We start from the raw sequence: 17,141 nt of genomic DNA, 5'->3' as shown, positions 1-17,141 counted from the left end.
TGAAAAAAAAGAAAAATTTAAAGCAAGTTACAAAAAAAAAATTAACTTGTAAATTAGATATAAAATTGAGAGTATATCTTTATCCAAAAAAATATATATATAAAGTTGGCATATATGTAGATTATAAAATTTTTAATATGTATTATGGTTTGCATGGTGAATAATCAGAGATGTGTAAATGAATGGGTTACAATGTTTTTGTTCCTTTGATTTAGGCAGGAGTTATGAGTCATAAAATAAATAAATAAATATTATTAGTATTATAAATAATAAAAATATTTTTTTCATATATTTCCTTATCAAGAATCATTAGAAAGGTGATATTCAAAATTTATTTTTTATATTATCTTCTTTTCACTATTATTAAGAAAATGCATATTTTTATTCTCAATATACTATTATTATTGTGATGTGGCACATTTTAAAAAATTAGAGAAAGGGTAGTATTTGTTGTAATTATTTGAAAAGTTAAAAAATAAAAATAAAACTATTTTTACAAGCAAATAGTAACAAAAGTTTATATTATTGTACCATTTACCAATTTCTGAATTCAGAAATCCTAGCAATGAAGGACATACAAACACCGACGTCTGAAAACTGAGAAGCTTCACTCTGAGCCTCGTCAGAGGTACACACGTCTTTGTCCTTTTCTTCCACGCCTTCTTTGAACACTAGACGGGCTGCACACTTCTCTATTACATGCCCAGACTCTAGGGCGAGATAAATGGAAGCAGTCATCTTCTTGCTATCTTCTCTCCGTGGCAAGAAAGTCTGTGTCCATGGCAAATCATTCATTAGAGTATCTAAATTTAAAAAACCAAACCACAAGTGCTCTTCATTGGTTTTGAATGCTCGATGGTCAAAGTAGTCAATGCGGTACTCAAAGAGCATCTTATAGCGATTTCTACCCCTTATCCCCCACCACATTGCTGGACGTGTAGGGACGCTTCGTTCTTGGGATTTAAAAACAACACACATAGCAACTCCCACAGTACCATCATACCAATTTGGAGGCACTTGAATGGACACTGAATCCCCCATGTCATGATGGCTCAACCACTTTGGAATCTCTTTTCCAGGAAGAATAGTGTGGAATTTTGAATAGTGATCCTGCACCAAGATTAAAGCCGTATGAAGAGAGAGAGAGAGAGAGAGAGAGAGATAGAGAGAGAGAGAGAGAGAGACCTGCAAATGATTCTTTACCCACATCTCAACCAAATCATCAATGTAGTGATTCTCCAGTAATTTTGGACAATTTGAGAATCCAGCACGCCAAAAATTCCATGCGTGTGCATTTGCTAAATTTTCCAGTGATGTGCAACCGTCTGCAACTAAAGTTGTGAAACTTGATGGGGGCTCTGGCAATGCTTGGAGCCTTTCACAACCCGTCAAATCTAGGGAATGTAAATTAGAAAGCTGACTGATGCTTGAAGGAATGCTTACGAAATTATTATAGCTGAGGTTTAACTCCCATAAAGATGACAAGCAGCCTATATCATTCGGGATTGTCAAGAGATTGCAAGCACCAACATTTAGAGATACTAAAGAGCATAGCCTTGCCAATAAAGACAAATCTAGACGGGTGATCATATGATCTCTACTTCGCAATAATGTAAAGAAACGTTGACCAGGCCGTGCTTTCAACATCTGTGGACCAAGACCAGCTCCGAAAAAATTTACAAGGTCTAAGTTCTTCAATTGTATGATAGAGGGCGGAAGCTGGTTTATGGCTGTCGAATTAGCACGTAGTTCCCGTAAACATTCTAAACTCCCCAAGTCCTCTGGCAATTCCGCAAGTTTTGAACAATGCGAAAGAGTGAGTATTTCAAGAGATCGTAGTGCACATATGCTGCTTGGGAGAAGCTCAAGGTTTTTGCACTCTTCAAGATCTAGTAAAACGAGGCCACTGAGATATTTAATGGAAGATGGTAGCTCTTTGATGGAAGTCCTCTGCAAAGAAAGCTGCCGTAAATGCGGTATATTACTTGAAACCTTAGGAAATATCTGGAGTTTCGAACAACCCGAGAGAATGAGACTTTCAAGAGATTCCAAGTCAATTGCGCTCACAAGATATCTAAGATTTTTGCAATCCTTTAAATTCAAAATAATAAGCCTCTTAAGGGTTCCAATGGATGGATGAATCTTAACCAAACTTATACAACCTTTAAGAATTATACACTCAAGGTTTGGGACGCCACTAAAGTTTGGGGTCTTCCTCAAATTTTGGCAGTGACTGAGATTCACGAATTTCAAATTCTTTAATACCTGTTTTAAAGAAAAAAAAAAAGAAAAGAGCAGAGAATGAGTTACTAAGCTTCATGAAGTTTTAACTTATTAAAAAATGAGAGAGAGAGAGAGAGAGAGAGAGAGAGAGAGAGAGAGAATTTCTTTTGGACGTTATGATGTATTCAAGTAAAGAAGCATAACAGTTAAAAGACATACCATGGCCCCTTTCCACAGTTGTTTGATACAGCCATAAGACATATTAAGCTCAACAATGTTCTCCGGATAAAATTTTGTAGGAATAGATTTAAAAGGAAATCCACACCAGTAGAGACACCTTAATTTGTTAGAAAGAAATTCAAGGCTTCCAGAAATGTGCAATTTACAATTAGTTTTGAATCTGGGAAGATATTCAAATCCTTCAGGTCGGTCCTTATAATAGATTTTGAGCAATCTTAGATTGGTCATGGTTGCAAAGGCTTTAGCGCTAAAATTTACCTCCTTTAGTTCATGAAGGTCTAGGACAATGGCTTCAACTTTTTCAGTCCCCTATAACAAAGATATAAGTGAGAAACATAAGTATTTAAAACCTTAAATGGATTCCTTTAAATGTGTTCCATGTCATATGATAAACAGTGCCTAAACTTCTAAAATATCAATTCCCAAATGTCAAGATAAAGGTCATGTATAAGGCTCTTACTGATTTTTTTGATAGTACATGACAAACTTCTTCACAGGACCATAACCTACTGCGTTTGCCAGGCTCTTTAGGGGACTCTTGACGAACAATATCCCTTCCCATGTCTTGTAATAAGTCATGCATCAACACCATGTTACCCCTTCCCATATCTTGGATTGTTGTAAGCGACTTCTCAACAAGAACACTAATATCAATAGGGAAGAAATCAGGTCCCTCTAGTATTTTAATTATATACTTCTTGTAATCGCCTTGAAAGAAACATGCAATATCAAGAAATAAATCCTTCTGCCGTTCATCTAGTGCATCATAACTTATTTTAAGAATCTTTTGAATTTCTTCATTAGGATATTTTTTCAGTTTATTCAACACACTTTTCCATTCATCAACACCTCTGCCACAAAGAAAAGAACCCAAAATTTTAAGCGCTAATGGAAGGCCATTTGCATGAGTTATTAGTGAGTTTATGACTTCAACATATTCTTCCTTGGGGTATATCTGCCCAAAAGCCTTCCAGCAAAAGAGTTCACTAGCTTCCACATAGTCGAAATGTTTAGCCTTGCATATTTTTGCTACATTATGCGCAATTAACAAATGTTCATCTCTAGTTGTGATGATGATTCGACTTCCAGGGCCAAACCAATCATGCTTCCTAGCAAGTGCTTCTAACTGATCCAACTTATCCACATTGTCAAGGACAATAAGAACCTTTCTGCAATAAAGTCTGCCCCTTATTGCATTTGCTCCCAAACTGAGAGAATCTATATGTACATTTCTTTCCATCAAGATTAGGGAAAGAAGTTTTTCTTGCAAAAAAACTAAATCATGTTCCCTTATATTTGCAAGAAAGCAACATGCTTCAAATTGATAAGAGATTTGATCATAAACAACTTCTGCAATGGTGGTCTTACCTATGCCACCCATGCCCCATATTCCTACAAAGCGAACGTCATTGACTTCGGTGCATAACAATGAATTCAATTCTTCTATGCGAGAACTAATACCAAATAGATCCTTACAAATACTTATGGAAAAATACTTCAGTTTCTTTAGCATAAAGTGGGCAACTTCATCAATAAGCATGGATTCAGACCTGAAGACATAGAACAGAAGGTTTGACAAGCTTACAAAACCCACAAATAGTTAAATACAAAAAAAAAATGTTTTATTTATTCCTTTAGCCTTTAATTAAACATAAATCAATAATGTTAATATGAAATTCATTCAATTACAAAACTCTTATTGCGTGTTGTGTAAGAAAGTAACTGCACAATCTTAGAGGTTTTGTACTTTTGAAATTTGATTTTGGGTACAAATAATTAGAATTGTGAATGGCATGAAGAAATTATTAGGTAGATTGGCGTACCGACAACTCTTAAATAGATCAAATAAGCAAATAAGCAAAACCTCATTACTATGGCTTCCCATAATGCTTTAAATAAGCAAAACCAAAAGGCTCCTATATATTAAAAATTTTGACTTTACCTACATAACCTCCTTAAACTAAGTTCTTCATTCAAACAGCTGCATACAAATTGTTGTAACTTGATGTTTGGATGAATCAAATTTAATTATAATTTTATCGATTATGATGAGATAATATAATTAAATAAATAATTAAGCACGAGACAACACGTTAGATCAATCCTGTCCAATTGCATGTTACATTTATAATCGTTACTCTTTCATTATTATTAAAATAATATTAATAATGATCAACTTGGTTCTGGCCACCAACTTTAATTAAGCCATAGTGTCGGTTCACTCCTGGGCGCGACCCTCAGAGCCATCGCCTGATCCGCACCCTTCATCACACATCAGCATGAAATCATTAAAGAGTTAACTACCAATTGAAGTAGTTATTTTTTAAATAGTGGTAGCGTTAATAAACTGACAAGTAAAAAGACAGTAGGTTATTAGACAGGTAGATATAGTGTTTTAAAAGATATATATATATATATATATATATATATATATATATAAAGTTAACATATAAGTAAAGTATAAAAGTTTTAATATGTCTTATAATTTACGTGGTGAATAATTGGAGATGCGTCAATGAATGAGCTATAATATTTTCATTTCTCTAATTTGGTGTCATGTGTACGAGTCCCAAAGACTTGCCGGGTAGGGGTTATGAGTCATATAATAATAATAATAATAATAATAATTATTATTATTATTATTATTATAAATAATAAAAAGTATGTTTTCATATATTTTCCTAATGAGGAATCATTAGAAGGGTGATTTTTAAAATTTATTATAAATATATATATATATATTATCTTCTTGTCACTATTATTAATAAAATAAATATTTAAGAATTCTAGGGCAATTTTATATATATATATATATATATATATATATATATATTTCAAACAATCATATTTACTCTCAAATTTAGACCCATGGTATTAGGGAATGTAACTTATTTTTTTCTTATTAAGACTTTGTTCAGAATTCAAAATTTATTAATTTTTAAACTTTTCAGTGTGATTTTTTTTTCTTTTAAAAACTGCATAAATTTGAACATATAAAAACTATATATATATTCGTAGTTCATTCCTAAATTGTATTTGTGGGATTGAATTTTAAGATTTAAATTTGAATGTACATAAACTTAATCCAATTTTATGTGAAATGTTATTAAAAGGTATGCAAAATTTAAATTTAAAGATGGGGTTGATGAATTCTTATTTCCATTAAAAAAAAAAAAAAATCTAAAAGAATTCTACCTTCAGGCTCAACCTTTTTGGGCTGAGCAGAAGAGCAGTTTAACTAAAACATACCTGCCCTGCTCATGTGAACTCCACCCAGACAAATTGGCAGCTTCGATCAGAGCTTCCCTCCAGCTCTGCACCTTCTCCTTTCTCTCTTCTTCGTGTTTCGCAAAGGCTTCTGCGAATTTCCCTGTTTGCTTCCGTACTTCGGAGGGAGTTACATTGTAGAAAATGGGGAGAACTTTTTGCCGCCTCAGGTTCTTGCATTCCATGATCTTCGCAAGTTCATCCAAGCACCAAGTCGAAGAAGCGTAGTTTTCTGAGAAAACGATGATCGAAAACCTCGAACCCTCAATTGCTTTCAGGAGCTCCGGCGAAATTTCTCTCCCCCTTTCGAGCTTTTCATCGTCCTTGTAGGTCTTAATCCCTTTCCGATGCAAAGTCGCGTAGAGATGGCTAACGAAGCTGTTGCGGGTATCTTCGCCCCTAAAGCTCAAGAACACATCGAATAAAAACTGCAGATCGGAAGAAGAAGGAGAAGAAGAGGCTCTTTGGTTGCTGGTGGAAGCCATTGGACAATGAAAATTCAGCAGCGACAGAGGGAGTGTGAGTGAGTGAAGATGTTACCAGAGAACACAATGTAAATGAGCCTCTTCGGTTGCTCATTTATGGGCCTTCCTACGCGTCGGTGGAAAGTAGAAAAGTGAAGCGAGTGATTAGAAAATTTCTGGGTAACCAGCGAGAATCTTCGCCATTCCTTCAGCCTCGTATAAAAAATAGCAGAGAGCAAGACTCGACCGACTTTAATGTTAGGCGAAAAAAAAAACAAAAAAACAGAGAGAGAGGTTGGTGTAGAAGCAGTGTGATTGCTTTCCATAATAAATCATTATCTTCTTAATTTTTTATTTAGGAAATAAATGATTGTTTTCTTTATATTTTTCAACACTTTTCCCTGTACCAAACACAATGTAAAGGCTTATTTTTATTTAAATTCCATCTAAATCAAGGATTTTAATTGAAAAAAGAAAAGGAATGACAAGAAAACAATAAAAATAATAATTTTCAATTGTATTTTCTCTCCACACCAATTACTATAAAAGTAAAATTTTGTCCTAATATGATGAAAAATTAGGAAAACTAAATGTTAACTATATGTACCAAACAAAATTTTATTTAAATGCAAATAAAAATTAAGAAATATCAAATATATATGGTGTTTAAAATTATACTTTTTGTTCATTGATTTGGATTTTTTTTTGTTTTTTTCTTTCTTTCTTGATAACCAAACATAAGCAAAAATATCTTAAGTAGATTTCTTCTTCTTCTTTTTTGCCTTTTTTTAAGGGCAAGTTTGGATTAATGATAAAAAAAAAATATAAGAAGAAAGTTCATTTTTCATTATATTTTCTCTCCATATTAAATACCATTTAAAATAGCAAATTCTTATCATATAATTAAAAATTAAGAAAAACTAAATATTAAAATGTGTAAAATCAAAATTTTATTGATAGATTTTTATCTCTATTCTCACTTTCTTCGATAACCAAATATGATAAAATGGGATCTTTCCTATTTTCCTTTCCTTTTCTTTCCCTAATATTTTCAAAATTTCAAAAGGACCGTAAGATTTTTTGATATTTCAAATTACGTCTTAATGTTTTCTAAGTGTCAATTTGGGCCTTAAATCAAAATAGAGAGAAGTAAAAATATATATAAATAAATAAAATTTTTCCTTACTACGAAGATTTTTAAAAATTACTTGGTATAAATTTAATATTATTTCAACCTTTCTTCGACAAGTGGTCTAAAATGTTGATGTATTTGCTTTGAATTTTCAAGTTGCATCTACTCTATTTTATTTGTTTGTTCCATACTTTTTGGCCTATGTTTTGTTGTTTGCTGAGTGCTGCGGTAATCTTCGCCATTCCTGATTTCTCTCTCTTTCCGCCTCATAGAAAAAATAGCGCAGAGTTTGAAAACTGAAGCTTCCTGGAGACGAGCAAGCGAGATGAATTTTCCACATCCGTTGACCCAAAAGTTAATGGAAGACGAGCAAACCCATACGTATTACGAGTCCTCCCTGATGCGGAGAGTGGATTCTACGCAATACGCCATACGAACCCGAAACAAGGAAGATTGATTAGAAAAAATTAAAAAGGGAAAAAGTAAAAAGAAGAATGGATCATTTGCCGAGTTTGTTCGTGGGCAGCACTATGGGATAGAGAGAAAGCGAAGATGATGATGATGATGAGAGAAGCTGTTGGCGTAGTGGGGAAGACGATCAGTTGATCGAAGTTCTTGCACTCGTAACAAATGAAATGAGTTTCGAATGAATTTGTTGTTAGGATTGAGGGATCCTGGAGCAATAATTATATACGAAGAAAAATAAACATTTACAATGAAAATACTAAAAATTATGTGGTTCGATCGAATCGACCTACATCTACGGAGCACACACCACTGCACTATACTGGGAGGAAAAAAAATACAAAGAGCCTCACTGCTCAACTCTCTCTGTCTCTCTCTTCTTTTCTTGCAATTCTCTACTTTGCACACACACTCTCTGCGCACAACACAACACTTCACACAGCTCACACACTACACATCTACACAATCTCCACACACACATAATGTAACGACTTGCTATTTAAATGGGGGGTTTTTTTTTTTTTTTTTCTCTATACTATAACATTTACAATGCTCTGATACCAAATTGAATTAAACTCAACTATCAACCTAAGCAGCGAGAAATGGAAATCAAATGAACATAACCATATATAATTATACACAATATCAAAGTACTAAATTATTTCCCAAAATATACATGTATAACTATTCCCCAGAAATATCCTCAACTGGCTTAGGTTATGCAAAAATACTCCCAAAAATACTCACTCTAATATCAGGACAATACTGAGGCCCCTCTATCTATGAGCCTGATATGCTCGCCTACCTGAATCACCTGAAAAATGTTAAAGCAATTGGAATGAGCCAATGCTCAATAAGATGAAATATGCTATCGTTAGTGTGGCAAATGAGTTACAATATTATGAAAATCTGTTGTTATATAATCTTATATAACTAGATCTATAAATATAGTATAAGTAATAGAAACCACCACAATTTTCCTGTTGCTTAACATATCAGTATTTTAGATTACTATTTAAAATACTTCTAATGTACATAAGTTTATTCTCTGTCCCTGTAAATCTGTATATACATAATAATAACTGAAAAACTTCCCTGCGGATAATTGTGTGTCATGATTTAACCCCTCATGTAAGATCCAGAAAATAATAATATTTAAATATTAAGAGAGAGAGAGAGAGAGATGAAAGCAAAAATAGAAGGAAATTGCCAAGCTTCGTCGACGAAGGCCTTCAGAATTTCGTCGACGAACACAGGGCTTCGTCGACGGGAAAATACCGAGAGGGGTTCTGAGGCAGCCTGAATTTCATCGACGAATACAGGATTTCGTCGACGAAATTTGTGTAGGACTTGTTGACAAATACAGGGTCTCGTCGACGAAATCCCCTGTTATATATATAAACAGAATCCGGGATTCATTTCATTTTGAAAAGGTCTCTCTCTCTCCCTACGACTTTCTCTCCCTTCTCTCTTCATTTCTGGCCCCACCGGTCGCCGGATCGATGATCCAAAGCTACCACGATGCTCCTGGCAGAGTTCTCCACAAATCTGCCAGAGCGGATTGTTGAGAAAACGAAGTTGGGTTTCATCCCAAATTCTGGGTAAGGTCTTTTATTGAGTTTTTGGTTTTATGGTAGTTATAAGAAATGACGTAGGCGAAAAAATAATAATATTTTGTTTTGGGATATTGTGTTTTCAGGAGGTTGATCTAGGAATCCTGCGGGTATAGAGCCAGATTTTTATAGGGGCTTTTCAAAATTGAGGTAAGGGAAATATGCTATGCTAGGAGTTTTAATAGACTTAAATGATATTTCATAAACATATTTTTATGTCAGTTTATTATACTGTTTTTAAAGAAAATGAGTATAAATGTTTGTGTGGCCTAAGTAGACTTTTCATGTGAAGAATGAACTTATACAGTTGTTATGAAACATCAAACTATACTAAATACAAAGTTATAGATAGTATATACATTTGATATGATTTTCCAGCATATGAGATTATACAGAGATAGATTTATATTCACAGAGAAATGTACATGCATATACAGTTTTATATGAATAGTTCATGAAATGGTTATATACATATATCCAAATACATGTATACAGATGCTCAGATCAGTATTTTATATTACAGTTTATTACAGAACGGTATATACATATATACAGAGTTATAACATGCCACGTTTTTCCTATTACCATAACATACAGAACACAGACAGAGTATATATACAGAATACACAGATAGATATACAGAGGTAGCATCAAGATGCTACAGATACAGTGTTTACAGTACAGAAAGACAAAGTTATGGTAATTTTGGAAACACGATGAAAACAGTAAAAGAGTATATATATGTATATATGTATATAGTATCAGATCCCTGAGGAAAGTTACACAGATAGATACAGATTACAGGGCACGGTACCGTTGCTAGATACAGATAGAGTGCAACCACATAACTCAGATAGTATGTGGGTACCGTCAACTGTGCTCGGAGAGTATGCAGCTCCCCAGTACACTGGGTTGAGGGGGCCGGTTTGACGAGGTAGTAGCCAGTCCCGAGCTTAGGAGAGGATGCAGTTTGGCCGGGCTGAGGTAGTGTAGAGTATGATGACCTATCTGGAGAGCCGACCAGATAGAGTCCCGCCTACGAGCCGCACAACCCTGTCATGAGGGGTCAAATCATGACGTACAGAGTCCTAGGGATAAAGTACAAATATTTATATATTTACAGTTTTACAGTGTAGTATGATATTATCAGTATGAAAAGTAGAAAAATACAGATGATACAGTGTACTTTAAATTGAGAAGGAAAGATATGTTTGAAAGATATGATCTACAGATTGTTTATTGCATTACAAAACAGTTATTATTTTAAAAGCATACTTAACTTAGTTGCTACACACTAGTAATAGCATATTTCCACTTACTGAGCGTCGACTCACCCCTTTATTCTAACATTTTTCAGGTGAGCCAGATAGGCGAGCAGATCAGGCTCGCGGATAGAGAGAGTGTTTGGTCACCCTGGTTATAGGGTGAGTTTTTGGCAAAATTGTGTATGTTTTTGGGATAGATGATACTGGAGTGGCATTTTTGTATGGTTTGTATATTCTAGAATCTGGTATTGTATAGTTTATGTATAAATAGTTTCATGATATATGTTTCCGCTGCGTAGGAATGTTTACTGTATATATATATATATAAAAAATTGATAGAATTTTGAGGTCGTTACACCTCATGACAGGGTTGTGCGGCTCGTAGGCGGGATCTACCCTGGCTGGCCGACTAAGGTAAACCACTATACTCCCTCGGTTTGATCTGCCCTCCTCAACCCATATCTGATGGGGAGTCTGTCCACGTCAGGGCACTATACGATCGACCTACTACCACGTATTATCTGAATAGGTGCTTGCACTCTATAAACTGTATGTAGCTACGATACCGTGCTCTGCAACTATATGGTCTAACAGGATCTGATACTATATAATACATCTCTATATATCACTATCTGGTTTACCATAATTCTGAAATAACTGTAATAACCATGATACCGAAATAAACTGTAACTGTGTCAACTGTATTTCTGAACTGAACTGTAATCTGTAAGTCATGGTACTGGAAACTGTATAATCATGGTTTTAAAAACTGTATAATCATGGTACTGTAAACTGTATAATCATGGTACTGTAATTACTATAAAACATATCTACTGGCTGTATATTCTATAAAAACATACCCTGAAAATACTGTAAAACTTGCTTCTGTACTATATTTATATTCTCAAACCACACAGTAATTTATTTCATAATATTCATAATTCATAATCTGTAAAATGTCCTACTGTAAATAATAAACTGGTAAAAATAAACATTTCATACTGGAAATCACTTTAGAACTACCTAGCATAGCATATTTCCCTTACCTAATTTTTGCTAAAATCCCCCTACTGTAACGGGTCCTACACCCACAGGGTTCTCCATTCAACACCTTGAAAACCATATTTTCCAGAATAGAATTTCAATATTTCTTGACCTACATCATTTCCTACAACTGCCAGAAGGCTAAAAACTGAATAAAAGACCTTACCCTGGATTTGGGATGAATTCCAACTTCGTCCCATCGACGATCCGCTCCGGCAGACTTGTAGAGAACTCCGCCAGGAGTGTCGTGGCGGCCTCAGATCGTCGATCTGATGATTGACGGGGCCGAAATCGAAGAGAGAAGGGGGAAGGGCCGTAGGAGAGAGAGTGAAGAGGGTTTGCGGCCAAATTTCTGCGATTAAAATCAGTTTAGGGCTATTTATATTGCGGATTTGTCGACGAGCCACATCATCTCGTTGACGAGTCCTTAAGTAATTTCGTCGACGAATCTTACCCTTCGTCGACGAAATTTAGAGTAGCCAAAATTCTTCTCTCAGTATCTTCTCGTCAACGAGACGGGCCCTTGTCGACGAGGTCCTGAAGAACCCTCATCGACAAACCCCTATATTTGTCGACGAGGCCTGGAAATTTCTTGAAATTATTATTACCTCCAAAGTGCGATGTTGTCGATGAAGTCTACTGCCTCCTTCTGTTCCTGTTTCCATTTTCCTCCATCTTTATTATTAAAATACTATTATTCTTCGAGTCACTACACATAAATATATATATACAAGGGAGAGTAAAATTCAAAGGGCAGTGGCTACATTTTCAGCATAGTCTGCAGAGGTTGGTGGCCGCCAGTCTCCAATGTCAAAGTTAATGGCTGGGCTGGTGTGGCTATCGACAACTCCACACCTCTAATTTCAACAATCTCCCACTTGGAGGCGGAGACAACATCTCAACCAGTGTATAGGCAAATGATGTGCTCATGTTTGTCTTCAAGCATGAAGATCAACTAAAGTTGAACACAAATTCAGCTTCTCTGTAGTCACCACCTTCGTCAACATGTCAGCTGGATTTCTGCTACCTTGAATCTTTTCAAGTGTCAGTCCAACCTTTAATAGATATCTAATGAAGTGATAGTGCAATCCAAAATACTTGGTTCTGGAATGAAATGCAGAGTTCTTTGTCAGATGTATCGCACTCTGACTGTCACTGTACAAGACATTCCTTTCCTGCTATAATCCAATCTCTGTCAACAAACCCTGAAGCCAAATCATCTCTTTGCTTCCTTTTATCATGGTCACATACTCTGCCTCTGTAGTGGATAGAGCAACGATTTTCTGAATCTGTGATACCCAACTAACGATAGTAGCACCTACTGTGAAAACAAATTCAGTAGTGCTTCTTCTGTGATCTATTTCGCCAGCAAAGTCTGCATCTATGTATCCCTGCAATGTCAGATCACTTTTGCCAAAGAATAAACATTTGTTACTTGTACCTCGGAGGTACCGTAAAATCCATTTTATCGCTTCCTAATGAATTTTTCCTGGATTTGATATGAATCTATTGACGGTTTCCACTACATGACTGAGATCTGGTCTCGTGCAAACCATGGCGTACATTAAACTTCCTACAGCTGTAGCATATGGTATTTTGTTCATTTCCTTTTTCTGTTCCTTTGACTCTGGAGACTAAGTCTTCGATAACTTGAAATGACTAGCTAATTGTGTGCTAACTGCCTTAGCATCACTCATGTTGAACCTTCTGAGAATCCACCTAATGTACTCAGTCTGAGACAACTGCAAGGTTCCCTTCTTACTGTCTCTAGTGATTCTCATCCCAAGCATCTGCTTTGCTAGACCCAAGTCTTTTATTTCAAATTTAGTGGACAACTGCCTTTTCAATTTTCTTATCTCGTCCATGTCTGATCCTGCAATTAGCATATCATCAACATAAAGTAAAAGAATTATGTAACCTGATTTATACCTCTTGAAATAGCAATGATGATCAACGTTGTATTTGCGATAGTCATTCTTTTTCATGAAGCCGTCAAATTTCTTATACCACTGCCTTGGAGCTTGTTTCAAACCATACAAACTCTTATTCAACTTGCAAACAAGTTTTTCTTTGCCTTTCTCTGCAAAACCTTCAGGTTGGTGCATGTATATCTCCTCATCTAGATCACCATGGAGGAAAGCAGTTTTTACATCTAACTACTCGAGGTGTAAATTCTCTGCTGCAACAATGCTTAAAATTGTCCGAATGGTTGTGTGTTTCATAACTGGTGAGAAGATTTCTGAGTAGTCAATACTTTCTTTTTGTTGAAAACCTTTGACCACGAGTCTTGCTTTGTATCTTCTTGAACCATCATGCTCTTCTTTTATGCGGTACACCCATTTGTTTCGAAGAGCTTCTTTTCGCTTAGGCAACCTAGTTAGCTCCCAAGTCCTATTGTCGGTGAGTGATTTCATCTCATCTTTCATGGCAAGTTCTTACTTGCTAGCCTCATTCACCTGACATGCTTCATCATAGCACTCTGGTTCACCGGCATCAGTTAGTAACAAGTAATCCAAATATCTCCTATTTGGTACATGCGGTCGGGAAAACATCCTCAGAGTCGGAGTTGGAGTTTGTGGTGCTTCAGGGCACTCCTCTATGATAAATTCCTTTGTATGGGAATTATCAATAGTCTGTTGTGCCACGCTGCTTTTAGTGAAGTCATCCAACTATACAATATCAGGGTTATATAGTTCGAGATTACTTGATGATGTCGCGTCTTTGTACATAACCTTTTCATTGAAAACAACATCTCGACTTCTAATTATTTTCTTATTTTGATCATCCCAGATGCGGTAACCAAACTCATCTTCACCATATCCAAAAAATGTGCATTTTTGAGATTTTGGATCAAGCTTGCTCCTAGCCTGATCACTTATATGTGCATAAGCAACACAATCGAAAACTTTTAAATGTGAAAGTTTTACCTCCATTTTGCTCCATACCTCCTCTGGTAATTGGAACTGCAATGGTACTGATGGACTTCAGTTGATAAGATAAGCAGCTGTGTTGATAGCTTCTGCCCAAAACTGCTTTGGTAAACCTGCTTGTAATCGCATACCTCTGGCTCTCTTATTCAAAGTTCTGTTCATTCGTTATGCTACGCCATTGTGTTGGGGTGTACTTGGCACGGTTCTTTCAAGTTTGATCCCATGCTCATAGCAAAACCTTTTGAATTCTCTATCTTCATATTCACCACCATTGTCTGATATCAGCTTTTTGATTTTCAAGCCTGTTTCATTTTCCACCATGGCCTTCCATTTCTTGAAAACTTCATACACTTTAGATTTATGTCTTAAGAAATAAACCCGTACCTTCCTGGAATGGTCGTCAATAAAGGTGACGAAATAGGATTTCCCGCCAATGGATGAAACTGGGCTCGGTCCCCAAACATCAGTGTGCACTAGCTTTAATTTTTCTTTCTTTGGAGTTCTGCCGAATGTCTGAAAACTAATTCTTTTCTATTTACCAAGAATGCAACTTTCACATTGGTCAATATTAGCTCACTAGAGACCTGGTATCTTTCCCTTTAAGTTCATGATTTTCAAACCTTTCTCACTCATGTGATCGAGTCTCTGGTGCCATAGGTTTGAATCTTCATTCCCTGCAGCAATTGAAATTGACATGCAAGCATTTGAGGCCATATAAATAGTACCAGTTTTCTTACTACACAAGCATGTCATTGCGCCTTTGGAAATTTTCCAACTATCGCCACAGAAGGTTGTAGTGTAACCTTCACTTGCAAGCTATCCAACAGATATTAAATTTTTCTTAAGATCAGGGATATATCTGACATCAGTCAAACTCCAAGTGGTACCTGTCAAATTTATTTTTGCTTCTCCTTTTCTTGCAATTTCACAAGGTTTGTCATCACCAAGATAAACATTGCCAAGATTACTGGGTACATACCTGTTAAGCATTTCTTTATTGCCTGTTGCATGAAATGAGGCTCCAGAGTCTAATACCTAAGACTCTCCCTTCCTTTCCAAAGAGCATAACAGTGCATCTCCTTCTCCTAAAGAAGAGGCGACATTTGCTTCAGTCTTATTTTCTGACTCCTTCTGGGATCGACATTGATTTTTGTAGTGGCCAATTTTGCCACAATTCCAACACTCGATTTGCTTTTTGTTCTGAGTGTTGTTGGAACTTCCTGGAGCTCTTGATTTGGACCGTCTACTTCTTGATCTTCCACGGTTTTGATTTCTATTTTGATTTCTGCCCCTAGTCTGTTTCTCACCTTGTGTGACCAAGGCACGCCCTTAGAGGATAATAGCTGGCTTTTTAAGGGTGTCAGTATCGTGTAGTGAAGTCATCACTTCTTCCAAATTCAAGGTTTCTTTACCAACAAGCAATGCTATGACGAGACTATCATAAGAAGGTGGTAGAGATGTCAGGAGAAGAAGTGCTTTATCTTCTTCTTTAACTTTTAGACCAAGAATCATTAGTTGGGTCATGATCTTGTTGTAATCATTTATGTGGTCAATAATATTTACCCCTTCTTCCATTTTTAGCTGATAGAGTTTCTTCTTCAAAAATAGCTTGTTTGTTACAGATTTTGACATGTATCTCTGTTCTAATTTATTCCATAGCTCAACAGGTGATGATTCATCTAAAACAAAATATTTAACTTTATTTGACAAGCATAAATGAATAGTACTAATCGTTTCATTTCTATCTCTGCCCAATCATTATCATTGATATTTTCTGACTTCTTCCTGATTAGTGGCTTGATCAAGTCACGTTAAATCAAGATATCCTTGACTATACTCTGCCATAAACTGAAATTATTTTGACCGTCAAACTTCTCCACGCCGAACTTGGATAAATTGTCATCCATTATAAAATAGTAACTTAGAGGCAGATTTTGGCAAAAATTGACTACACCAATGTGTCCGGAACGGTTAGAATATCTAGGAATAGGTCTGACCCGATTTATGTGTGGGTCCCACAAATGACGTGGCAGGCAGGTGGGCCCCTTGGTGACGTGACAAAAAATTGCAAATTCTAGGGTGTGTTAGTAAACACACTTTGCAGCTTCAAATAAATTGGTGCAGGAAAAAAAAACAACTCCCACCTTACTTTTGTGAAGGAAAAGGTGAAGTGAACACCTTTTTCTTTTTATTATTTTAAAATTCCTTAGTGACTTGCTAGGGAAGAATCAAACTTCCTCTTTATCCTTTTTCCATCTCTGCCTTTGTGTAGAAAAAAAAAATTCTTCCTCTTCACCAGACGTTACAAACACTCGCGACTGAGAGATTCGATTGCAATCAACAGCGAACAATTTTTGCGGGGAAGCAACGAAGAGCTGAAATGGCGGTGCATGAGGTCGCCGTTCATGCCTTTGCGACAACTTTCCAAGCTTCATCACGACGTCGCCAAACTTAAAGGTAAGCACAAAATTTAATCACGCTCCTCACCCTCTCCAAGC

General features: G+C 35.9%; 3 protein-coding genes across 3 annotated transcripts; all 3 read right to left on the bottom strand.

Annotated features, from left to right (window-relative positions):
- Positions 1-534: 534 nt before the first annotated feature.
- Positions 535-3,046, bottom strand: LOC131161786 (disease resistance-like protein DSC1). The gene is made up of 4 exons (XM_058117750.1): positions 2,951-3,046; positions 2,443-2,772; positions 1,186-2,265; positions 535-1,110 (listed from the first exon to the last, which is right to left on the bottom strand). Exons 1-4 carry the CDS (start codon positions 3,044-3,046, stop codon positions 535-537), a joined length of 2,082 nt encoding a protein of 693 aa, XP_057973733.1.
- Positions 3,047-3,056: 10 nt separating this feature from the next.
- LOC131161782 (disease resistance protein Roq1-like) lies at positions 3,057-4,003 on the bottom strand. The gene is made up of 2 exons (XM_058117746.1): positions 3,184-4,003; positions 3,057-3,091 (listed from the first exon to the last, which is right to left on the bottom strand). Exons 1-2 carry the CDS (start codon positions 4,001-4,003, stop codon positions 3,057-3,059), a joined length of 855 nt encoding a protein of 284 aa, XP_057973729.1.
- A 309-nt stretch (positions 4,004-4,312) lies between these two features.
- Positions 4,313-6,468, bottom strand: LOC131161291 (disease resistance protein RUN1-like). The gene is made up of 2 exons (XM_058116944.1): positions 5,713-6,468; positions 4,313-4,725 (listed from the first exon to the last, which is right to left on the bottom strand). The coding sequence occupies exons 1-2, from the start codon at positions 6,213-6,215 to the stop codon at positions 4,701-4,703; spliced, it is 528 nt and encodes a 175-aa protein (XP_057972927.1). The 5' UTR covers positions 6,216-6,468; the 3' UTR covers positions 4,313-4,700.
- Positions 6,469-17,141: the final 10,673 nt, after the last annotated feature.

This window comes from Malania oleifera, chromosome 8 (genome assembly GCF_029873635.1).
Source record: "Malania oleifera isolate guangnan ecotype guangnan chromosome 8, ASM2987363v1, whole genome shotgun sequence".
NCBI classification, from domain to species: Eukaryota; Viridiplantae; Streptophyta; class Magnoliopsida; order Santalales; family Ximeniaceae; genus Malania; species Malania oleifera.
This window is presented reverse-complemented; position numbering and strand designations above follow the sequence as displayed.

Coding starts and splice junctions, on each gene's coding strand:
- LOC131161782 (XM_058117746.1), bottom strand. CDS start 4,003: ATGCTTATTGATGAAGTTGCCCACTTTATGCTAAAGAAACTGAAGTAT. Junction 3,092..3,183: donor TTTATTTCTTGATATTGCAT/GTTTCTTTCAAG, acceptor CTTGTTGAGAAG/TCGCTTACAACAATCCAAGA.
- LOC131161786 (XM_058117750.1), bottom strand. CDS start 3,046: ATGCATGACTTATTACAAGACATGGGAAGGGATATTGTTCGTCAAGAG. Junction 2,266..2,442: donor AACTGTGGAAAGGGGCCATG/GTATGTCTTTTA, acceptor TCTTTAAAACAG/GTATTAAAGAATTTGAAATT. Junction 1,111..1,185: donor GGGTAAAGAATCATTTGCAG/GTCTCTCTCTCT, acceptor ATCTTGGTGCAG/GATCACTATTCAAAATTCCA.
- LOC131161291 (XM_058116944.1), bottom strand. CDS start 6,215: ATGGCTTCCACCAGCAACCAAAGAGCCTCTTCTTCTCCTTCTTCTTCC. Junction 4,726..5,712: donor AGTTCACATGAGCAGGGCAG/GTATGTTTTAGT, acceptor TGTGTGATGAAG/GGTGCGGATCAGGCGATGGC.